The following is a 26,809-nucleotide window of genomic DNA, read 5'->3' as shown; positions in this document are numbered from 1 at the left end:
ACAATAAACAATTAAAAAACACATGTACATTCAACATATAAAGGAGGTACATTATAACAATTTTATTTCAAAAGAAGTGAATTTTTATAAGGAAACAATATGAGAATTGATCAAAACTATGGTAATGTACACACAAGGAATTTGTAATTGTTGATATGATAACAGATCCTGGAAGTTGTTTCTGGATAACTGTTGGTAAAATTATTAAGAACTGTTCCTTTTAACAGAGTGTACCAACTTCTTTATCATGATTGGGGATTATTTGTGATTCTCTTTCTTTGTTGTATTATGTAAGACAGTGCGTAATGGCGTTCATCTTCTGAGACATCATGTTTCACGGAGATGTTGTTCCAATGGGGTTGGTGTATTTGTATATCTACCAATTTTTCAATTTTAAGTTTGTGATTACTTAAACGAAGTTTTGAGAAAAGTGACCCATGGCCTTTGTTTTTACAATATGTAAGATAATTTTCAATATTTATAGATAACGTGACCAAACTGTATGTTCCTAACATGCTGCTGGATAAATGGGAATCCATTAATGAATGCGTGAATTTTTACATTTGAACTGAAATTTATCTACAGTTGATTCATTACATTTTTTTGTGTTTACTGTTTAAAAAGTTTGTTTTATTTAACCCAACCAACATTTTGACCAGAAATATTGATATTTGCTGCAAAAGCATGTTTTAGAATGACATTTGTTGTGTTATCTATATAGGACTTGAAATCATTCTTTTCTATTGGTACTAATAGTGGGTATATATCAAGTTTTGCCTGACAGGCCAAGTTTTCCTTGTGCTGACCATTTAAAGACACTGTTTCTTTTATTGTGCTTTCCAAAGATAACTACATTAATAACAACCAATTTGTACTTTACACCAATTCTCTCCTCTCTTCCTCTGCACAACGCGGGGAACAAATGATGCTCTGCAGCAATCTCTACTAGTAAAGAATTTGCATAAAGGTTTACAAAGTTCATGGGCAGGAATGGCTTCTAGTTATCTGAAGTCATTCTGCTCGTGCATGCATCTAGTGACGATTTTCATGTCATACGCGGTCTTCCTGGAAGTGTTCAATCTCACTAACATCAGACCTTAGTTCCTAACGCGAAACAAAGATCTGAGGACATCTCATTAGGGGTCACGTCAGAACGACCTTTCGTCCGACCAATCAGAGCGTCGCTTACCAGTTTATGAAAGTGACAGTCGGAATGTGATTTCTAATCATGCAACCTCGAAAACTTTTACACGAGGTATTCCGAACGATAGTTACGGGTTTAACGACTGAATCAATACAATCGGGACCATCTATTAGCCATTCCAGAATGTTCTTTTGTTCAGGTTTCAAATTTTTAATCGAGAATTTGTCAAAATATGTTTCGAAGCGTAGTCGCCAATTTGAAATTAGTGCCGTAAAGCACAAGAAAGCTGCCTTCTGATTGGTCATTTCATTGGTCGGTCAAAGTTAGTCCAAGGTCGGTCTGACGTGACCCGTAATGGGATGTCCTCAGATCTTTGTTTAGCCGTAGCGAGAACTAACATCTGATTTTAATGAGATTGGGAAGTGTTCACTCTGATTTGTTGCAATGAAATTCGCAATTTCGGAATCGTCACAGCAGGTTGGCGGAACAGGTATTTCATCCCCCTTTAGAGGCACAGGCACAATATAAAAAAAATCATCTTTGAATAGATCGAACAAACTGTTGTCATTATCAACAAAGGTGGGTGGGGGCAACATGGCCGAAACTATCTCCGGAATTCGCTGCATTTAATAGCGAGGTACCTATTTCATGGAACCATCATCCAGTTTAACGTTAAGTGAGTGAGTGAGTGAGTTGGGTTTAAATCCGCTTTTAACAGTATTCCAGTTATATCACGGCGTGTAAAGCCCGAAGTGATGCAGGTCTCAGACGTTTACCACTTCGGTGAAACCCACAAGCACGGGTATGGTGCTAACAAACCTAGAATCATAATCGGGGCGAACCGGGATTCGAACCCACAATCATGCTTGTTGTAACGGGATCGGTGTTCAGGCTCGCTGACTTGGTTGATGCAAGTCATTGTATCCCAATTGCGTTGATCGATGCCCATGACGTCAATCACTAGATTGTCTGGTCCAGACACGATTATTCTCAGACAACCGCGTCACACCATGCACGTGTTTCACGATTTGTTTACCATCCGTGGTCTAGTGGTAGAGCGACCGTCCGGAGAGCGGAAGGTCCGGGGCTCGATTCCCGGCTGCGTCATACCAAAAGACGTTAAAAGATGGTACTTGTTGTTACCCTGTCTGGCGCTCGGCATTAAGGGGCCAAAACAAGGACTGGTCGGCTCGGAGTCAGTATTCTGTGTCTGAGTGGGGTATTCATGTTAAACTGCGGCATGGTATCTCAGTGAGCTGGCACTATAAATCGGCATCAGTCCGGACTAGTACAAGCAACCACACAAACACACACACGTACATGCACGTCGCTATATAAGTGCAATAATCTTGGACGCGACGTTAAACCCCATTTCACCTCACCTCACCTCCATGAAGGTATGAGTCGAAACTGAACGAGTCACACGTAAAAGGTAACCCTTCACATGGCTGCTAAACCGGTGGCTGTTCTGCAAGACAATATTCAACCAATTCTCATTGATGCAATAGTTGAGGAACATAACAAAGCGCATCCCATCAAAAACAGTCAACTGTATCCTTCGGAGGGAAATACTTACTTTGCTGGTTCGAAACTGCTGATGTAGATGAACCGCCGGGTTTAAACTAAAAATAGATCTTGGGTCTTCCCAGCGACGCATACGTGGCAACTGCGCAATTCGACTTTCTAGTGCTACATTTAGCTGACTTTTGATGGATTATTTCCTTAATTACACCGTGTGATGAACTGAAGGATTAGCTGATGATGGGTAAGTTAACCGGGAGTCGCGACAGGGTCCGGTTGGCTTCATGTTATAAGAGGTGTGCGATACGTTAGATCGTAATTTCCTTCTTCCTTTAATCGTAAGGTATACCTGCCATGTTACATAAAGTTGTTTGTGCATCAATCTCATTAAAATCAGATCTTAGTTCTCGCTACCGCTAAACAAAAATCTGAGGACATCCCATTAGGGGTCACGTCAGGCCGACCTTGCCCGAACTTAGACCGACCAATGGAATGACCAATCAGAAGGCAGGTTTCTCGTGCTTTTCGGCACTAATTTCAAATTGTTGACTACGCTTTGAAACATATTTTGACAAATTCTCGATTAAAAATTTGAAACCTAAACAAAAGAACATTCTGGAATGGCTAATAGATGGTCTAGATTGTATGGACCCCGTGTTAAACTTTTCGAGGTTGCATGATTACAAATCACATTCCGACTGTCACTTTCATGATCTGGTAAGCGACGCACTGATTGGTCGGATCAAAGGGTAACAAAGATCTGTATAAACAACGCTAAAAGAGTAAGGCCCACTGCACGCAGGCTTGGAGCACTAAAAATAGACAACGGGGCCACTGTAAATATGCATACAGTGCATTTCACACACATAGAGATCACTACGAAAACACATAGGACCAATACAAATATACAGTCAACCACTACAGATAGACATAGCACCACTACAGACAGAGGACCACTGCACAGACATAGGACCACTGCAGACAGACATAGGACCACTACACACAGACATAGGACCACTACAGACATAGGATCACTGCAGGCAGACTTGGCACCAAGGCAGACATAGGACCACTGCAGGCAGACATAGGACCACTGCACAGACATAGGACCACTGCAGGCAGACATAGGACCACTACACACAGACATGGGACCACTACACACAGACATGGGACCACTACACACAGAGATAGGACCCACTACACACAGACATAGGACCACTACACACAGACATGGGACCACTGCACTACACACAGACATAGGACCCACTGCACACAGACATAAGACCACTACACACATACCTAGGACCACTGCAGACAGACATAGGACCACTGCAGACAGACATAGGACCACTGCACATACATAGGACCACTGCAGACATAGGACCACTACACACAGACACAAGACCACTACACACAGACACAAGACCACTACACAAAGACATAGGACCACTACAGACAGACATGGGACCACTACACACAGACATAGGAGCACTACACACAGACATAGGACCACTACACACAAACATGGGACCACTACACAGAGACATAGGACCACTACACACAGACATAGGACCACTACACACAGACATAAGAGCACTACACACAAACCTAGGAGCACTACACACAGACATGTGACCACTACACACAGACATGGGACCACTACACACAGACATAGGACCACTACACACAGACATGGGACCACTACACACAGACATAGGACCACTGCACACAGACATGGGACCACTACACACAGACATGGGACCACTACACACAGACATGGGACCACTACACACAGACATGGGACCACTACACAGACATGGGACCACTACACACAGACATGGGACCACTGCACACAGACATGGGACCACTACACACAGACATGGGACCACTACACACAGACATGGGACCACCACAGACATAGGACCACTGCACACAGAGACACAAGACCACCAGACATAGAACCTGCACAGACATAGGACCAGCACAGACATAGGACAAGCACAGACACAAGACCACCAGAGTGCACACAGAGACATAAGACCACCAGACATAGGACCACCACAGACATAGGACCAGTGCAGACATAGAACCACTACACACAGACATAGGACCAGTGCACACAGACATAAGACCACTACACAAAGACATAGGACCACTACAGACAGACATGGGACCACTACACACAGACATGGGACCACTACACACAGACATAGGAGCACTACACACAGACATAGGACCACTACACACAAACATGGGACCACTACACACAGACATAGGACCACAACACACAGACATAAGAGCACTACACACATACCTAGGAGCACTACACACAGACATGGGACCACTACACACAGACATGTGACCACTACACACAGACATAGGACCACTGCACACAGACATGGGACCACTACACACAGACATGGGACCACTACACACAGACATGGGACCACTACACACAGACATGGGACCACTACACACATACCTAGGAGCACTACACACATACCTAGGAGCACTACACACAGACATAGGACCACTACACACAGACATGGGACCACTACACACAGACATAGGAGCACTACACACATACCTAGGAGCACTACACACAGACATGGGACCACTACACACAGACAATGGGACCACCACAGACATAGGACCACTGCACACAGAGACACAAGACCACCAGACATAGAACCTGCACAGACATAGGACCAGCACAGACATAGGACAAGCACAGACACAAGACCACCAGAGTGCACACAGAGACATAAGACCACCAGACATAGGACCACCACAGACATAGGACCAGTGCAGACATAGAACCACTACACACAGACATAGGACCAGTGCACACAGACATAAGACCACCAGACATAGGACCACCACAGACATAGGACCAGTGCAGACATAGAACCACTACACACAGACATAGGACCAGTGCACACAGACATAAGACCACCAGACATAGGACCACTATACATAGGGCACAAACAGGTGTGCCCATGACCATTACAAATAGGTTTAGGATATCCATAGCCAAGTCAAGTATGTGTGCTTGTCTAATAACACCAGATGCTTTTGGAGCTAGTACAGAGCATGGTCCCAAATTACTTTCGACGGTTGGAGCTGACTTAAGTGTGGTTTAGGTGGTCAAAATAGGTGACCTTCGTGCTCATTCTGGTGGAGGATTGATTCAGCTGTTGTGCTGAAGCTGGCATAAAGACAACACTCTCATTGTAGACAACGATGGCAGAGCAAGACGGAGGCGCCCAAGGCACAGTCGGGTGGGGGCTGGGTACAGGGGGGAAAACTTGAACATCGATGCTGAGAACGTCTCTGTGTATGGGACGCAGGTCATCAACACTGAAGGTTTGTATACTTTGTTGTTGTTGATCACAGTGTCTGACGGTAAAATACAAAGTTTTGAAATTTACAAACATAGGAAAATGTTTCCATATTACAAGTAAAGTTCTCAAAACATGGTATCATGAAGGGCCGAAATTTGATGGTGGGACACTGATGGTATTCTCTTCAAAAACCTCTGACCCCTGCAGATCCGGGGTCTTCAGATACCCATGCTTGCCTTAAAAGGCGAATATGGTTCTCGTAAGAAGCGTTTAATGGGATCGCACCATCAGGATCGATGACTTGATTGATGCATATCATCGTATCCCAATTGCATGGATTGATGCTCATGATGTCAATCACTGGATTGTGTGGTCCAGACTCGATTATTTATAGACTGCCGTCATATAGGTGGAATATTGCTGAGTGCGGCGTTAAATAACAAACAACCGAACAAAACAATCAAAAACATCTTCTGTTTCAGGCAGTGCACAGTGTGATGAGCTGGATGGCCAGAACGTGTGTTATGGTGGGACACAGATTGTAGTTTCTCCTCTACAAAAACACCAACAAGGTACACAGTGCCCTTTTGAGATCTTTTTCGTAAAATATTTTAGATTTGACCTCATGTTGATAGACTTTCTGCCATCTCTGTCTTTCTGAAGTTGAGTGAGTTGGCTTAAAGCCGCTTTTAACAGTATTCCAGTTACATCACGGCGTGTCAACTTAATGTGGGAGGAAAGCCCGAAGTGATGCAGGTCTCAGACGTTTACCACTTCGGTGAAACCCACGAGCACGGGGATAGTGCTGATAAAACTGGAAACATAATTGGGCGAACCAGGATTCGAACACACAATCAAAGGTTTCTGGCATGCCCAAGGGATGCAACTCTGCACAGCAAATTGAGGCGCCTTAGATGACTCGGCCACCCATGCCCCACTGGACTTCTTCATACATGACATCTGCGTAGCATTTGGGGGTAAGACATTTAGGCAAGAAGTCATGCAGGCTCTCCGATGCTGAAAGAGTACCTTGATCAGCATTACATCTTTCAAGGCCTCAGTAAATATTTATATTAAATGTCAAGGCCAGAGAATGACCAGTCTCAATTATCCAATAAAACAGATTCCATAGGGCATAAAAGTTGTCCAGATGATTATGGAAAGGCTTTTGTCACTCTTATTATCTAAAGCACCACAGCCCAAAATGATTCTAACCATTTTGAGCAGTACTCAAGAGCCATCTGGTTGAAAATGAGTGATCTGTGATGAAAAAATCTGCGTGTCTCAGTTATGTTGACAGGTATGCAATACGAAAATCAAATAAATATTCAGTAAAAATATTTACTTTGCAGATCGATGGGACGATGAAGTGAGTACTCATGTGAAGGGTCGCGCGTGGACAAGTGTTTGCACTGCAGCTGACCAGCACCTGCAACTCCACTCCACAGTGGTCATCACTGGGTGTCCTGGAGAAGGCAAGACTACTCTGGGGTACCTGCTGCTAGACAACTTGAGGAAGCTCAATTGGACAGTCTTTGTGCCCAAAACACCAGAAGAATACTTTGCATGTAAATTCACCAACAATACAGTTGTCATGATCAATGATTTATGGGGCGCGTTTGAGTTTGACGAAAGCAATGTTAGGAAATGGATTCCTGTTCTGGAAGATGTGAAAGCCAGGCTGGACCAGACGGATTCAGAAGCAATGTTTGGCACTGGTGAAGAAAGGTCGCAAGCCCGGCTTGTGAAACTCGTCTGTGTCAGTCGGGAATATATCTGGAAGGATGCCAGGCTCAAACTTGGCAAATTTGTCAACAACATTTTCAGAAATGATTCCATAATCGACATCTCCAAAGATAAACAATTGCAACCAAATGACAAATTAGACATTATTAAATCATTCGAACAGAAGTACAACCTGACGCTACCAAGGACTGTTTCTCAGAGGATGATTGACATTCACCTTCCTCACGGCTTCCCTCACTGCTGTGAGCTGCTCTTCAACTTGCAGGGTGCTCTGTCTGATCCCGAATCATTTTTCCAGCATCCCATTGCGTTTCTGAACGAAACTCTAGGGCACATTATCCAGGACAAATCAGTGGAAGTTGTCTTTAGTCTTCTACTGAAGCACGATGGGAGGTTTAACATGCATTCGCTTGGCAAGAAGCTTAGCATTGATGAACCCGGACTGCCAACCATCAAAACGAAGAAAATAAGAGACATCTTGAAACGTTTTGAAGGCAGTTACTTCAGGTGAGAAGGGAGATGTGTTATTTTTTCGCATCCATCAATATATGAAAGCGTTGCCTCGACTATTGGATTGACAAACCCTGCATTCCTTGTGGAGTTCAGTAGTATGGGTTGTCTGAAGGATTGGTTGGTGATAGGAAGCGACAATTTGCACCCCGAGTTGCAAGGTAAAGTTATTTCTGTTTCGGAGGAAATACTTCCTTTACTCATAAACCGTTTCCTGACAGAAATAAACTCAGGCAATCTATATGAGGTTCTGTCACACAGTATGTTTGGAAATGAGGACTATGTTGGAAAGTTTCTCGAAAAGACAAACATCAATGACCTCATGAAGTCAATTGATTTTCAGTCAGGCTTGAAGCTTCTCTTCCTAGTCTCCAGCTGTGGGAAGAATACCTTTCTCAGGAAAATCATCGCAAATAGACATTTATCTTCTGAAGAGTACACTGAAGCTTTGTGCGGCTGCTGTCACTATGGCAATGAAGAAGGTGCAACACAACTGCTGTCACGAAAGTTTATGGGTGTTCATAATGTTAGCTCGAAAAACAGCAAGGGCGACACGCCACTGATCTGTGCAACAAAAGCAGGCAATGTGAGCTTATGTGGACAACTGTTGGAGAAAGGAGCCAATAGGACATCGGTAAATGGGGAAGGGAACTGTGCCCTGCATCTAGCAGTAGAGTCTGGAAATCAGGACCTGACGGAACGGTTGACCACCAGAGAAACGGTAAACTTGCAGAACAAAAAGGGTGAAACGCCTCTTCACAGAGCGGCATCGGTTGGCCATGAAAGAACTGTTGACATCATCTTACGTCATCGCGCTGACTTAAACCTGCAAACAAATGATGGCTTAACTGCTTTGTATATTGCCAGTCAATCCAATTCAGAGAATATTGTGGAGTCACTTCTTAGAAAAGGAGCATCAGTACATTTGGAGAACAAGGCAGGAAACACAGCTCTTTTCCCAGCAGTTGAAGGAGGTCATCGCAGGAATGTCGAAATGCTTCTGCAACATGGGTGCGAGGTGAACCACAGAAATATGTATGGAGTTGCACCAGTCTACTACACTTGTAGAAACAATGATGTGAAATTGTTCCATCTGCTGGTTGCCCATGGCGCCAACGTGAATGTTGAGAACAAGCAGGGCGTGACGCCAATCATGGTGGCAGCTCTGTATGGGAACACCAAACTAACCAACGAAATGTTTTCAGAAGGGGTACAGATGATTCATCACACAAACAAGGAGGGATCAAGCGTGTTACATTTTGCAGTGCGCAGTGGTTGTGCAGAAACAGTCAGGTTGATTTTGAACAAAGATTGCAAGATTGACAGCCAGGAAAAATGGCAGAAGACACCACTGCACATCGCGTCAGAATTAGGCCAGACGGAGATTGTGTCAGAACTGCTCTCTAGGGGTGCTGATTGTCGCAAGGTAGATTATGACCGCAGAAGTGCGTTACACTTTGCCTGTTTTGGAGGACTCACTGAAATAGCAGAAGTGTTGCTTGATGCAGGATCTGATCCTGATGCCGTGGACTTCAAAGGCAATACAGCATTACATATTGCATCGGCTAAGGGGTTCGCCGCCCTTTGTGAATTGCTACTGGAGAGAGGTGCAGACGCCAACATTCAGGATAAACAAGATCGGACAGCTTTACACTTTGTAGCAGTACACGGGGAACTTGGGTGTGCTCGTGTTTTGCTTCAAACACCTGGTATCAAGAAGAATGTTGTCAACAAAGAGAACGACACTCCATTTGATTGCGCAATGCAATATCTCTATCCACAGTTGACTTCACTCATGCGAGAATATGGATGTAGAAGAAATATTCTAAGGGTAGCTTCTGAAATTCTCTCATTATGTATGTTATTAACACTAAATTATTTCTTGGACTTTATCTTCTAATACAGATTTCATCAGATACATAATGAGAGTGATCCGTGAATGAAACCAACAGCAATAGACACCTTGGCCCCCCATGTCCCAGGGTGATAGACCTTAACATAAACATACTGTGTTGTTGGACACAGCCAGCTTCATGTTCAACCAATTTCTTAGTGCCAAAGACTTAAACCTACTTAAAGCCATGATTATTGACCAAGTTTCTTTGTTCAAAGCTTTGTGGTTCTCAAGACTAAGATATTTGAACTTTTAAGGAAGTTTCATATTGTTTTAAGCCAGGTCATGACATTAGCCTACTTTCACTTGGGTGACCAATGTGTTCATCGGGAACACATCACAAGCAGGTTGTTAACCCTTGCCACAAAGTCCGTCCTTCAGCATCTCTATGTGGACAAATTTCCTCAAGTTAGAGTAATGAAATTTTACACACTGATCATTTACTGGTCATGATTTCACATGAGTTAGGCCCTTACTCTATGCTTTTCAACTTTGTACATACTGAGTGAAATAGGGACAAGTTGTCTCAGAGACTACTGAAGTTACATGAATGAAACTTTGCCAGCTTATCAGAGATACCGTTAATTATTTTTTTTCCAGAGTTACGTGCCTTGGTACATGTTTTTAGAATTTGTGCATTCTGTCTTCCAAGGGGAACTACTACTACAAAGAAAAAACACTATGCCTCATTGTTCAACAATAAATTACAGTGCCATATGACAACATGTATGCTTCAAACAGTGTTTCAATTATGGTTTCTGTGTCCTATTTTGAAACAATCGCATTATATTACATTTTGAAAGTCAGTGTCAAGTTTCTTTTTTTGAAGAGTATATAATTGTATGAAATGATGTAAAAGTATTACACTATGATAACTTATAAAACACTTGATCAAATTATTATAGGAAAACTTAGTATAAATGTTATGTCATGATAGTTACGTGCCCTGCTACATGTTTTTAGAATTTGTGCATTCTGTCTTCCAAGGGGAACTAATACATAGAAAAACCACTATGCCTCATTGTTCAACAATAAATTACAGTGCCATATAACAACATGTGTGCTTCAAAAAGGCTTGTGGTGGGCGTGCAACAGTGGATCCCAACCCTCCTAAACTGCGAGGTGAAATTGGGTTTTATCCCCTTAATGCTGAGCGACAGGCAGGGTAACAATAACTGCTGCCATCTTTTAACATCTGTTGGAATGACCAGACCGTGGATCAATGAGTGAGTGAGTGAGTTGGGCTTAACGCCGCTTTTAACAATATTCCAGTTATTCGCAGCGGGTCAGCTTAACGTTGGAGGAAAGCCCGAAGTGATGCAGGTCTCAGACGTTTACCAGTTTGGTGAAACCCACGAGCACGGGTATGGTACTGACAAACCTAGAAACATAATCGGGGCGAACCGGGATTCAAACCCACAATCATAGGTTTCTGGCGTGCCCAAGGAACGCGACTCTGCACAGCGAATCACGGCACCTTAGACGACTGGGCCACCCGTGCCCCCAGACCGTGGATCAAACCACTGACCTTCCACTCCCCGGCCAGACGTTCTATCCACGAGACCACAGAGGTGGTCCCTTTTCCAATGACAAGAGTGCCAGGTTTAACATCGCTTTTGACAATATTCAAGCATTTCCCTTCGTCTACCTCATCCTTCCCAGCTTTTTCATTTCAACAATTGCAAGCTCCAGACTTCTGATAAGATCAAGTACATAAGTATGTCTAAACAAGTGAAGATGACAATTTTCCCAATTTAAAAGAATGCTTCCCGAAAACCTTAAAAACAATTCTTTTGACAAATCATCAAGTGTGTTGTATATGAGTCGTGCAGGACTCCCATGTTCAGTTTTTAATTTTCTCGTCTGCGAAGGTTAAATCAGTGACCAGCATACTTACGACCATTTTATAATTTTGGTATCAAGGGAACTTGCTGTACCCTTAAATACGTTCAGTTGTTATAAACATTCTTTCACAAGTGAATTATATATTTTTTTAAACTGTAGACCGGGCTCACTCAAACAACATGACATTCTGCAGGCCAGTTTTATTTAGAGGTTTGGGGGGCACAGGTGGCACAGTCGTCTAAGGCGCCGCTATTAGCTGTGCAGAGTTGCATCCCTTGGGCACGCCAGAAACCTATGATTGTGAGTTCGAATCCCGGTTCACCCTGATTATGTTTCTTGGTTTGTCAGCCCATACCCGTGCTTGTGGGTTTCACCGAAGTGGTAAACATCTGAGCCCTGCATCACTTTGGTATTTCCTCCCACATTAAGCTGACAAGTTGCCATGGAAATGTAAACAAGAGTTTGCTACTAACGTGGCTATATCCCCAGCCCGTTGCAGAAAATAGGACATAATTAAATCTAAACAAACCCTAACCTTTTTTAACCGAGGCGGAACTTGTCATGGAAATTGTTTAAAAAAAGAAGAGTTGCCACTAACGTGGCCAAGTCTCCTGCCCAGCAAATGAAGTGTATATTATGTCAACAATAGTGAAATTTGATCACACAAACACATACATTAGAAAATATTCAAAATTTTGTAGGGAGTAAAAGGCAGCAGGGGAGCATCTACTTCATGTAAATGCAAAATATCCTGAAGAAACAAAATAAAATGCTGCAAAACACAATTTCTATGAAGTTTAAGAAAAAATGAAACCTTCTCCACAAAAACATGATGGAAGTACAAACTGACAAAACCAGTTACTACATTTACTACTGAATTCATTAGGGTGGGAGAAAGAAAAAACATTACAAGTCACATTTTGTTAACATATTTGTTGGTATTTGTTTGTGATGTGTTCAAACCCAAGACGTTGCTTTGGACATAGTAGATAAAATGCAAAATATTAAGATTCAAAAAGTTTAGTTCATTACCACATTGATTAACATACTAAGAAATAATGATAGTCACTTCAATATACTACACCTATTCCGTCACACCCCTCACAAGATGATGGTCAGTGTATGGAACTGGAAAGACTCCTGTAGAGATGGGTTCATTACAGAAGATCAAGTCTAGTGTACACCCAAGGGTGTGGGTTGGTTTGCTGATATACTGGGCCATTGTAAACTCCTCCATGAGGTTGAATAGTGCATTGTTGTCACGGACTGACTGCTCCATATTGAAGTCCCCAGTGATAACAATCCTATACTCATTGAAAGGCAGCTGCTCCAGCAGAGTTCGCAAGTGAATGAGGAAAGTTCTCCTTGATGATGATGTGGCTATTTAACAATATGGTCATACCATGTGATATGATAAAGTGAACAAGTGCAAAAGTGAGCGTGGCTCACTAATACCCCCGACCCGCCTAGTGTGTCAGTAGTTAAAAATTAAAAAGCTAGGATAGGGTTAACTTAGGGTTTGAAAATTCATAAAAAAATGGAAAATTAATAAATACTTCTTTTGACTGCACCCCTACATATGACACATATTATATGTACTAAGTTTGAGATGAATCCACTGAATAGTTTAAGAGAAATCGTGCAGACAAAGTTTTCGGACAGACGTTAGGGTTTGAAAAATTCATTAAAAAATGGAAAATTAATGAAAACAATTTTTTTCTTTTGACTGCACCCCTCCATATGACACAGATCATAAGTACCAAGTTTGAGATGAATCCACTGAATAGTTTAAGGGAAATCGTGCGGACAAAGTTTTTGGACGGACGAATCTTGGTATAACTATATACCCCCGACATTTTGTCAGGGGTATAAAAAAACAAACAAGACAATATCATAAATGTGAATGTTAAAACTCTACAGCACAAAAGTCTTCATATCAACATGTGCTGAAAACTGTAAAAGGTTCCATAGAGAAGTATGCCATCTTATCGCACACTCATCTCTGTCATAATCAGTGCAGAAGTAGGGAAGATGGATTTGATGATGAAGTCATTAAACGAAAGTTACCCTCAACCATCATTGAAGCACATACTGACAACTTGGTAGAAGGCATGCACAGTTTCCCCTACTATTCGAGATACCTCCAAATGATGACAAACACAAAATGTAGGCACACAAAAACCCTTTATTATGACTTAATAATATCAGGTTAAATGGGTATCAAGTTGAATTTTTTGGCATATAAAAGAAGAATTCATAAATTTCTAAATGTTCAACTTGTTGCCATGGAAAAATAAAAAAATAAAAAATCCTAAAATTGTTAAATAGTAAAAGGCACCAGTTCAGCATGTACCTGACAGACCTGCAAAGTTTCATGAAAAAATATTTAACGGTTTCTGAGTTATGCTCCGGAAACGAAACGTGACAGACGGACTTCGTTGGGCAGGGGATAAAAATAAAAATTTCCCAAAGTGCTAAAAATCAAAAGGCAACAGTTCAGTATGTGCCTGGTAGACATGCAAAGTTTTGTAAGAAAGTATTTAACGGTTTTTGAGTTACGCTCCGGAAACGAATACCACCCTTATAGAACCTAAATCTAACTTGTTGCCATGGAAACATAAAAAATAAAAATTTCTTGAAATTCCTAAAAAGCAAAATGTACCAGTTCAGCATGAGTCTGATAGACATGCAAAGATTTATATAGAAATATTTAACGGTTTCTGCGTTATGTTCCGGAAACGATTTCGGGACACGCACAGAAGGAACCCATTTCTATATCCCCGCCAACTCCGTGGGTGCAGGGGATAAAAATAAATTACGTCATGTAAATTTCTGTATGGCAGTATTTCGTGAATTAAATATGTGAATGTGTTTCAGCCTCAAGATTTCACCTCCGGTAGAAGCCTGGTGATGACAGATGGTAGTTCTGCAGGCCGGGACGAGTGCAATTTGATCAAGGAACAAATATTGCAAACATCACGACCTAGACACCTACACACACAGCAACCAGGGCAGCTGTCAAGATGACGATGACAACATAAGACGACGACGACGACGACGACGAGGATTGTTGATCCTGTTCATTTTCCAACATTTTCCTTCCTAAGTAATTCAACTGACAATATGACTAGCTTCCACATCATTTTAATCATCCACACTTAGTTCACTGACAATGAAAGTGTAAAATTAAAAGAAGAGTGAAACCTCAGATTGTTGTCTTTTGTTCAAAGCTGCACTCGGCAATATTCCACTTCCACAACGGCGGTCTGTAAATAATTGAGTCTGGACCAGACAATCCAGTGATTGACACTATGAGCATTGATTTGCACAACTGGGATACAATGACATGCATCAACCATGTCAGAGAGCCTGACCACCCAATCCTGTTACTCGCCTCTTACAAAAAGCATGAAAAGCTGAAGACCAATTCGAACCCAGATACAAAGCTCTTAGCAAGATATCGTTGCAGGTGACAAGAGTTTACTCATCGTACCCATGTGGGGAATCAAACCCAAATTCTTGATATTACAAACACTTAACTAATCATCCTCAGGTGAGTGAGTTAGTGAGAGTGAATTTGGTTTTACGCTGCTTGACGCAATATTCCAGCAATATCACGGCTGGGGACACCAGAAATGGGCTTCACACATGGCACAAGAGTGAGTAGTTATCACAAAGAGGTATAGCGAGATATTATTACAAAGAATGTTCATATCTTTCCTAACAACTCCTCAATCAGGCTCCTTCCCAGCACGTAGCACCCTCTGCCACCAGTGTGCACTCTTTACAAAAATCTTTAAATTTTCACCTCAAATTCCAAACATAGTGACATGTATATTGGTGTCTGTCTTAGAGAGTGATAGTATTTGTAGTTTAACGCTGCACTCAGCAATATTCCAGCTGTATGACGGCGGTCTGGAAATAATCAAGTCTGGACCAGACAATCCAGTGATTGACATCACTAGCATCGATCCACGCAATTGGGATGCGATGACATGCATCAACCAGGTCAGTGAGCCTGACCACTTGATACCGTTTGTCACTTTTCACTGCAAGCATGCGTTGCTGAAGACCTATTCTAACCCGGATCTACACAGGTGGTTGTCTCGGGGAAGGCTATCATAGTGAATTGGGCAAAGTTTTACAATCAAATTACTATTTCCCAGACCAATTTACATTTGTTTAATCAGATTGGTTTCCTTAATTCCCCGCTTTCATTCTCACTATAATAATAATTAAATAGCTAAAAATAAAAGTGCCATGTTGAGGTCTGTTGAGGTCGCTGGGTAGTCGTGTTGAGGTTACTGTGTTCGCCGTGTTCAGTCGCTGTGTTCAGTCGCCGTGCTCAGTCGCTGGGTGTCTTGGGAGGCAGGCCGGGACCAGTGCAATTTGTTTCAAAACAAAATATTGCACAGGTCACACCTGTCTCTCAACACACAAACTCGTCCATCTCTGGGACCTGGGACCTGGGACCTGGACCTGGCAAACAGAAAACAGTTATGTATCACACCATGGTGGGACACGACTCCGATGTTAAGGGACCAACCAACCATTCCATATTCAGCCTCGTGGTTTTCATTAAAAAAACCCATCTGGTTTTGTAGCTGTATCTGAAAGAAGAAAACATATGCCATCACTATCCAAAATCCCGGACCCCCACCTCACTGAACTGTTATTAAGTGTGAGTTCAGAGAGTGAGTGAGTGAGTGAGTGAGTGAGTGAGTGAGTGAGACAGAACATTTACTAGCAGTTGGAAATATACTTAAATAGCAACGTGCATGCTAGCTTATTATTGCTTATGCTTATATTAGCTGACGTGGAAATTTGTTTCTTGCATTTTCTTGCTTTGTTTAATGTTAGGGTCTGGGACTGTTCATGCTGCAAAAGACTGAAATCAGTTATGCCAGATACTGAAGCACTTTTCATTTTGGTGGGTTGGTTGGTTTCTTTTTTAACGCCGCACTCAGCAATATTCCAGCTATATGACGGCGGTTAGTAAATAATCAAGTCTGGACCAGACAATCCAGTGATTAATATCATGAGCATCGATCCACGCAATTGGGATCGATAACATGCATCAACCAAGTCAGCGAGCCTGACCACCCGATCCCGTTAGTCGCCTTTTACGACAAGCATAGGTTGCTGAAGACCTATTCTACCCCGGATCTTCACGGGTCTTTTCATTTTGGTTGATATGCTCTTAACATAATGTGAGGTGATGTGAAATGAGGCTTAACATCATGTTCAACATTATTGCACTCATAACGATGTGTGCACGTGTGTTGGTGCTTGTACTTGTCCAGACTAATGCCGGTTTTATAGCGCAACCAACTGAGTTACTGGTGTAACCAGTCGACAGTTAAACCTGGCTATACCTTTATACATCATACAATTCCGAGTAGACCAGTCCTTGTTTCATCTCTTTAATGCCTAGAGTGAGTGAATATGGTTTTACGCCGCTTTTAGCAATATTCCAGCAACATCACGGCAGGGGACACCAGAAACGGGCTTCAAACATTGTACCCATGTCGGGAATCGAACCTGGGTCTTCGGCGTGACAGGCGAACGCTTTAACCACTAGGCTACCCGACCGCCCCTTTAATGCCTAGAGCCAGGCAGATAAGCAACAAGTTTTTAGTGGGTTTGGTTTGATGTGGGTGGAGGATCAAACTACTGATCAGTTTGTAGCTGGTCCTTGTTCGTTTGTTTCTTGTTTAAAGTCACACTCAGCAATAATCCAGCTATATGACGGCAGCTTGTGAATAATCGAGTATGAACCATACAATCCAGTGATTGACATCATGAACACATAGCTTTAAAATATGCCACTTAATATAGGCAGAATTTGGTGCAAAATAGGATTGTGAAAACTGTATATCTTAATGGTTGGCAACTGATCAAACTGGACTCTAGAAAGACAAACAGTCATAAAATGTTCAACAGTCAGCAGGAAGATACATGCATTATCTCTCTTTGTTCATGTTTGGAGTATGTTTACATAAACAAACAAAGAAAATTAGGCCATGCCTACTGGTAAGTTTCCTCATTGGTTGATAATAGAATGGGCAATATGTGTGTTGTATTATTGTGCTGGACAACGTCACTGATTCCATAGTGTTTACTGCCAACCCTCAGTGTTATGGTGCAGCACCTACCCAACTGTCTGACCTTGTCCAGATGTACACCCCAACATCTCTCCAGTCTCATGTCAGATAAAGGAGTTGTCCCTGAACAAACTCAAATCTTTCCGATTTCGTTCATTTAGTGTGACAGAGGCTATAATGTTGAACTCCTTGCCCGACACTATTAAGATCAGTGGAACCTGTCACTGTTCAAAGCAAAGCAAAAGACAACATTTCAGACTTCTTTTCTAACCTCATCCCCCTTATTTCAAGGAGTGAGTGAGTGAGTGAACGAGTGAGTGAGCGAGTGAGTGAGTGAACGAGTGAGAGTGAACGAGTGAGAGTGAACGAGTGAGCGAGTGAGTGAACGAGTGAGTGAGTGAGTGAACGAGCGAGTGAGTGAGCGAGTGAGTGAACGAGTGAGTGAGTGAGTGAACGAGTGAGTGAGTGAGCGAGTGAACGAGTGAGTGAGTGAGTGAACGAGTGAGTGAGAGTGAATGAGTGAGCGAGTGAACAAGTGAACGAGTGAACAAGTGAGTGAGTGAGTGAGCGAGTTGGGTTTAATGTCGCTTGTAACAGTATTCCAGTTAAATCACGGCCTGTCAGCTTAATGTGGGAGGAAAGCCCAACGTGATGCAGGTCTCAGACGTTTACCACTTCGGTGAAACCCACATGCATGGGTATGGTGCTGACAAACCTAGAAACATTATCGGGGTGAACCAGGATTCGAACCCACAATCATAGGTTTCTGGCCTGCCCAGGGGACGCAACACTGCACAGCAAATTGCGCCGCCTCAGACGACTGGGCCACAAGGGATTAATTTCAGTATAACCCCTGGATCCATTCCTGTGTTCTCGCGATTGATTTTTGCTATGCTACCGAGTCGAACGGACCAATCTGAACGGGTTTTACAAACCAGCCTCAAGGTTGGGTTGGCGATATCTACATGGCAGCCAGTCCGTTTTTTACAAGAGAGTTTGCAAGAAATTCAACATTGAAAAACCCACTGCCAGTTTCAGTGACTGACAAATGTCATGTGAAACCCTGTGTACAAATAAAATAGTTAAAAGGTAGAAATGGATGCCAAATTACTGTCAGATGTTTTGGAGGTCACCGAAATGGGAGAAAGTGTCAAAGGTTATCTCCCCTTGACGATGGCCTAAATGTACTAATAACTGGAATCAAGTATCAGAGTTATCTCCCTTTGACCATGGAGATCAACATTTTGAGCTTTTCCTGCATAAGCAACATGTTTACATTACATCCTCCCCAAATGCATTATGGGTTAAATGGTACATTAGTTCATTTTCGTGAGGTTTCATGTGTCGATAATATACAAGGTGAGGTGAAATTGGGTTTAACATCACGTCCAAGATTATTGCACTTATATAGCGACCTGCATGTACGTTTGTGTGGCTGCTTGTACTAAGTACGTCCGGACTGATGTCGATTTATAGTGCTAGCACACTGAGATACCATGCCGTGGTTTAACATGAATACCCCACTCAGACACAGTAAACTGACTCCGAGCCGACCAGTCCTTGTTTTATCCCCTTAATGCCGAGCACCAGACAGGGTAACAACAAGTACCATCTTTTGGTATGACGCGGCCGGGGATCGAACCCCGGACCTTCCGCTCTTCGGGCGGACGCTCTACCACTAGACCACGGAGGCTGTCTGATACTATACAAGATACATGACATATTCTTGATGAAAAAATTACCTACTACTCGTTTGATGACCCTCAGCGTTTTGTCCATCAAATATAGCAAAAGGTAATGAAACTAGAGAATCAAGTTCACGACGAAAAACAGCTGCTACAAAAATGTGTCTCTCGCAAACTTTTGAACCTGCTCCGAAACATTAATTGTCAAGAAGTTTCCATGCCATTTGACGAAATATGTGTATAGCTATTTATCATCCAAAACTACATTCTACATTGTAGATATTGCTGCAATGAAATTGCATCACAATGCTTTGCAGACCATTGTGATGTCATTGGTTACCATGATGCCACAATCAAATGACAACACTAATTGCTCTGCTACAGTACTTTTTAAACTAAGACACTGCTAATTACAGTCTACAAACTGAAAAAGGTTGGAAGAATGATGTTGTATGATAAATAAAATCTAACTTGGGTGATATCAAAAGACACTCAGGTGAGATTCTCTATATGTATCGTATCGTGACCCAGGTGTTGTGTCGTATCACCCTGACTGAGACTCTACAGGTGGCAGCAATGGACTCCTGATGGCGAGATCTGTGTGCTGGGGATGTGGTGGGGTGTCACAAGCAGGCCGGGACAAGTGCAATTGGAATCTGTATCAACCAAGGATTGCGCAAATCACGACCTGCCCATGTCCCTCTGCCAGCCAGCAGGAGCTGGCTACACACGTCAAACACTTGCAGTGACAAATATAACCTTGCTAAGTCGACAAAACCTGGCTACACAGATCAAGATGAGAACCAGATAATCTTAGTTGACAAAAATGTAGTCTACGAAAGTCAGTTCCCTAAGTCTCCAGACATGACGGCTAACAGAGAAGCAGAATTTCTCTTATATCTCAGTCAAGCTTGACAAGTTCACATCATTTCAACAATGAAGACTAACACTATGTGTTCCTCAGTCTCAATTTTACACTTGCCCTGATGGGCCTCGAAACCCAAGACACAAATACCCACTTCAAGATCATCAAGACAACTGAAAACTGCAATCCCTGCAATCCCTGACACTGACAAGATACTTCACAAATTTCAATATATACTGTGTATACTGGATACAAATCAGGGTTAGATCTAGGTTGTGTTTTGGCGACACTGAACCATTATTGCAATAATTAATGTATGCAGGATATGGAATCAGTGTATGCAGGATATGGAATCGGTGTATGCAGGATATGGAATCTGTGTATGCAGGATATGGTATCAGTGTATGTAGGATATGGAATCGGTGTATGCAGGATATGGAATCAGTGTATGCAGGATATGGAATCGGTGTATGCAGGATATGGAATCGGTGTACACAGGATAAGGAATCGGCGTATACAGGATATGGAATCAGTGTATGCAGGATATGGAATCGGTGTATGCAGGATATGGAATCAGTGTATGCAGGATATGGAATCAGTGTATGCAGGATATGGAATCGGTGTATGCAGGATATGGAATCAGTGTATACAGGATAAGGAATCAGTGTATGCAGGATATGGAATCGGTGTATGCAGGATATGGAATCAGTGTATGCAGGATATGGAATCGGTGTACACAGGATAAGGAATCGGCGTATACAGGTTATGGAATCGATGTATGCAGGATATGGAATCGGTGTATTCTGGATAAGGAATTGATGTATTCTAGATAAGGAGTCGGTGTATGCTGGCAATGGTCCTGTCAACGGTTGTCTGGGCATCCTATAGCAGGCCGGGACGAGTGCAATTTGGACAAATCTTCAAGGTTGCTCCCATCAAGACCTTCCACAGAACACAAAATCGATTGACGCGTCCAGCTGCATATGGTCATGAAAAGTCTTCTAAAGTCCGTGTTTGAAGCGAGAAAAGTCTAAATGTCCTGACATACCAATATTATAACAATGAAAAAAATAAATATTCTGTAGCAGCAAATCCAGGGACTACCACACACAAATACGAACTGGACCGAGATCTTATCACAACACAACTGTCAGAGCACAACGATCAGAACACAAGTTAAACGTAACGCACATGCTCAGATTTCAACGGTTTTTAACAATTCATACAGCTTCTTTTGGATCTTATTCTCTAAAAAATGTGATATTACTCAAACTTAGAATTATTTTTATGTTCATATTTTTGTAAAATCTTGAGGAATTGTGAAATTGTAATTCAAATAGGGAAATGTTACGGTCATGTCATGTTACTGATTTGGTGCACACTTGGGGCCGAATATCAGCCTCTGAACAGGTCTATATAAATCCCACCATGACGTGGACATAGCAACCATTACTAAATTCTATCCATGGTTTGATCAGAAGTTATGAGTTATCTCCCTTTGCACACTTTGCCAATGCCGAGGAAAAGAAGTGTGCTGCATGCAAATATCATATAAATACAGATATGGAAGAGAAGTGACTATCAGTAGTTTTGTTTGTTTCTTTTCTGTTTAATGCCACACTCAGCAATATTCCAGCTATATGACGATGCACGGGTTTGAACAGTATTTCAGTTATATATAGCTTTATGTGGGATGTGGGATGTGGGATGCGGGACAACCTTTGTCAACTGTATTAATTAAAGTAGTGTTGGTTTCAGGGCAGACAATTCCACTGATTCCATTGGTTCTTCTCCAGGCACTTGTAGCAGTGACCTTTGATGCGAGATATTTATATCCAACATCAACGATGAACCACTTTCGGCACATATCAGAATCATGAACATAAAATATTTCTAATAAAATGAATTAAAAATATTCCCATCATGACTTAATGAGAGATTTGAGTAATATTGCACTCGTCTCGACCTACTTTCCTGATGGAAATGCATGTTGTTTCAAGCCAATCAGCAGTGTTGCAGCTGCATGACGCTGTTCGTAAATGTCTGGACCAGACAATCCAATGATTGAAATCATGAGCATCGACCTATGCAACTGGGATGCAAAGACATGCATACCTAGTCAATGAGTTGGACCGCCCGACCCTGTTAGTCGCCTCTTTTGGCAAGTATGGGTTGCTGAAGAGCAATTCTCATCAATCCAAAAGGTGAAATGATGCAGCAATGTCACGATGCCAGCGACAGAAACTAACAGTTTTAGTCCACTAGTCTTTATAATGATAACATATAGCAAAACCCTTAAAAAGGCAAATGTAAACTTGGTCAATTGGAGAAGTTGTTTAAAATTTTCTGATTTTGAAGAAAAAAATACTGACCTTTCCACAAGGAAGATTTGCTCTCCTTGTTTGTTTTTCCTTGAAAGGCTTCCGACTTGTGTCACTCATGCTTACATTACCCAGTCTTTATATTCCCGTCTACTGAGAAACAGGGCTGGACATGCTTCCTCTATCTGGTCTGAAACAATGACTTCAACAGGTGAGATGTGTTTGTTGCTTAACGCCACACTCCAGCTATATGATGGCGGTCTGTAGTGAGCGTGTATGGTTTTACGCTGCTTTTACAAAGTTTTAGCAATATTCCAGCAATATCATGGCGGGGGACACCAGAGTGAGTGAGTGAGTATGGGTTACGCCGCTTTTAGCAATATTCCAGCAATATCATGGCGGGGGACACCAGAGTGAGTGAGTGAGTGAGTGAGTTATTTTACGCTGCTGTTAGCAATATTCCAGCAATATCACAGTGGGGAAAACCAGAAATGGGCTTCACACATTGTACCCATGTTGGGAATCAAATCCAGGTCCTGGTGTGACAAGCGAATGCTTTAACCACTAGGCTACCCGACCGACCCAGCAGCAGTCTGTAAATAATCTAGTCTGGACCTGACAATCTAGTGAATGATATCATGAGCATCGACCAGCACAAGTTGGATATGATGACATGCATCAACCAAGTCAGTGAATCAACCAAGTCATAGTCGTGTTGCTGAAGACCTCTTCTCTACCCAGATCTTGACTCGTCGAATGTCTAACAAGTGTGTGTGATAAAAATGAATTATGTCTTTAAGTGTACGGATTAATTAATTTATGCTAGTACCAGTCCGAGTAATGCTGGTTTTATAGTGCTAGCCCACGGAAACGCCATGCTGCAACATGTTGCCCACTTAGACACAGTATAACACACACACACACACACACACACACACACACACGAAATGCCGACGACCAGGCAGGGTAACAACAAGTATCATTCTTTATTGTATGACGAGGCTGAGGATCAACCCATCGACCTTCCCTATCCACTGGACCATAGAGGCAGTCCTACACAATGGTTAAATCTTTGTTCATCATTGCTACGGCATGTCGAGCAAACACTTTAACCACTAGGCTACCCCAACAGTCATCATCGTTGATCTGAATCCCAGGTTAATAGCATCATACTCATAATGCTAATAATGTCATGATTGTGGGTTTGAATCTCGGAGTAACAGAACCATACTTATAGAGGGTTAGAACTTAACTTAAAAGCTTCACTAGTCCGAGTAAAGATAAAATGCCCTTGAAATGTTAAACAATGGGATATTTGGCAATATGTACTTGCCCCCACAAATTTGTACTAGTCCTGGGCCAACGGGCTAGCGTTGATTTCTAACCCTGCTCATAATGCTGAAACATGCACCTACCTGCTCCCAGCACTAGCTGCAGATTTGTTAGGCAGATTACCTTTGTTAGAACTTAATATTGCAGTACTTGACAAGTGCTTCCAGGGCGTGTAAGTGCTGGGGCTTTTTGCTTGTGTTGTGTATATCCCTGGAGATGGACCTCTGTGATTGGGGAATGCCCCGTGCATTGTATGACTGCCTAGCTCTAGTATGATATGATCATAGCTACCTGCCAAACAGCCACCTCAATGTTGCCTAGCTCGATACCAAGGGCCTCACTGCTGGGACACAGGGGTTGTGTAAAGGACTTTTCAAATACATTCAGCACCTGATTGGTAGAAATTAGTTAACTTTCAAATACATCGCCCTGGTCATATTTGAAAAAAGAGGTAACCAGAGAAACAACGGAGTTAAATCTCTTAGTGACAAACAGTTATAAGCTTTTACAGTCCATAACTAGTACAATTCAGGACTTTTAATGTTGGACAGTTGGCAACTGAATCTAGAGACATTGCTGGCAAACACGTGGAAGCAAAAGTTAATTTCTAACCCTAGTCTCAGCTTGGCCCATGTAACCTTTTGACTCTCAGGCTGTCTGTGTTCTGTAGCTATGTTACCTTGGACATGGGACAGACAGCAGGTAGAGGGCACCTGCTAGAAGTACCCACAGATCCCCCTGGCTCCTGCGGCCGGACAGGACAGGCACCAGTTTCTAAAACCGGCAACAGGCCTCTACATGTGTCTCAGCTCAGCTCAACTCTTGCCTCCCAGTCCACCCCTGTGAGAACATGTCCTACAGCCTGGGGCCGGTGGGTAATCTGAGCAGTGCTGTATTCAGCCATGGAGCAAACCTGTGTAGCCAGTCACGCACCACTGCCTCCATTCACACAGGGGCTGAATCACGACACTCACTCCATGTGGCAGCTCAGCTGAAATAGAACAAAGGCGTATTACTCCACAAATTAATACAGTGTGACAGTGAATGCTGGTTCGATCACACGAAGATTTGCTGCTGTTTAACAGGTGCTTGGTCACCGCAGATTATCAAGTTGTAGTCAACTGATCAACAGGTGCTTGGGCTGATAATATAGATCTATGTAACAAGGTATCCTGTTGAACCGGTGCTTGGTCAACATAGAGATGTAGTAAGTTGTAGTCAACTGATCAACAGGTGCTTGGGCTGATAATATAGATCTATGTAACAAGGTATCCTGTTGAACTGGTGCTTGGTCAACATAGAGATGTATTAAGTTGAAGTCAACAGTTAAACATGTTCTAGGTCAACATGTGCTTGGTCAACGTGCGTGGTCAACAGGTGTATCAAGTTGGCGTCAACTGTTCAACAGGTGTTTTGGCTGATAATATAGTTCTATGTAACAAGGTATCCTGTTGAACCGGTGCTTGCTCAACAGGTGCTTGGTCAACATAGAGATGTATTAAGTTGTAGTTAACTGTTCAACAGGTGCTTGGCTGATAATATAGTTCTATGTGAAAAGATATCCATTCAATGTACAAGCAACAACAACCTGTTCAATTACTTATTTCCTGCCTGGTTAATACAGACATCACATAAGTTACAGGCTGCTTGGAGTCGGACCTGTCTGGCAGCTAAAAGCAAATATCACAACAGACAATAACTAACTAAATTTGACTATGCTTAAAAACACTTTCATTACTTAACACTGACTTCAAATTATCAAGAGAAGTTTTAGAAGAATTCAAGTAAAGACGATAATCATAAACATGTTTGTATTTCCTAAAATAATTGATCTATCTTCCATAATGGGCACATAACAACCTTCCTGTATAGTAACAGGCCTACCATGAAGACTGACAGACTGACAGACTGCAGCAAAATAAAACGGTCAAAGGTCCACATTGCACAAAGAATCATCAACAGAAACCAATGAGAACGTAACCAACAACTAAGAAACAGCATCACAACCCTGGAAGAACGTTGCTGAAAACACAGAAACAGCAGCACTAAAACACAAGACTGAAACCTTTCAAACGAGGCACGCACAGGATTGACAGTCATGTCACGAACATCAACAAACGGCGAGTAAACTGACATCTTACAGCACGAATATAATAATACCAGAGCTACAGATAAGCAGTGTATTTGTGTCAAATAAACCCAAAACATATTTAAAACTTCACTTAACTTACGTACAGAAACGCATGCATTACATGCATCAAATGAGCGATAGAAACTAACATTTTTTGTCCACTAGTGATTATAATAACATATAGCAAAACCCTTAAAAATGCCAAATTACTAGTCCTTATGATACTATTGGGCAGTTTGGCAAGGACTACAGGACTATTGCCAATTTCTAACGCTGCAAATGTATACAAACAGCACGCGTATAAACCCAAAGAAGCTTTTTCAGCAAGCATACAAATGATCATCAATCCATGCAATTGGGATTGATG

At 42.2% G+C, this 26,809-nt stretch overlaps 2 protein-coding genes across 2 annotated transcripts; both read left to right on the top strand.

The window, feature by feature from the left end:
- The first annotated feature begins 2,809 nt into the window (after window positions 1-2,809).
- LOC139460466 (uncharacterized) lies at window positions 2,810-10,020 on the top strand. Its single transcript, XM_071241946.1, has 4 exons — window positions 2,810-2,909; window positions 5,903-6,031; window positions 6,492-6,581; window positions 7,362-10,020. The coding sequence occupies exons 1-4, from the start codon at window positions 2,903-2,905 to the stop codon at window positions 8,264-8,266; spliced, it is 1,131 nt and encodes a 376-aa protein (XP_071098047.1). The 5' UTR covers window positions 2,810-2,902; the 3' UTR covers window positions 8,267-10,020.
- Window positions 8,528-25,195, top strand: LOC139461369 (ankyrin-3-like). Its single transcript, XM_071242976.1, has 2 exons — window positions 8,528-9,945; window positions 24,982-25,195. Exons 1-2 carry the CDS (start codon window positions 8,528-8,530, stop codon window positions 25,193-25,195), a joined length of 1,632 nt encoding a protein of 543 aa, XP_071099077.1.
- The last annotated feature ends 1,614 nt before the right edge of the window (window positions 25,196-26,809 follow it).

This window comes from Haliotis cracherodii, unplaced genomic scaffold (genome assembly GCF_022045235.1).
Source record: "Haliotis cracherodii isolate W230 unplaced genomic scaffold, xgHalCrac1.p SCAF_14, whole genome shotgun sequence".
Classification (NCBI taxonomy): Eukaryota; Metazoa; Mollusca; class Gastropoda; order Lepetellida; family Haliotidae; genus Haliotis; species Haliotis cracherodii.
Note: the sequence above shows the minus strand (reverse complement) of the source record. Positions and strands in the feature narration are given on the sequence as shown.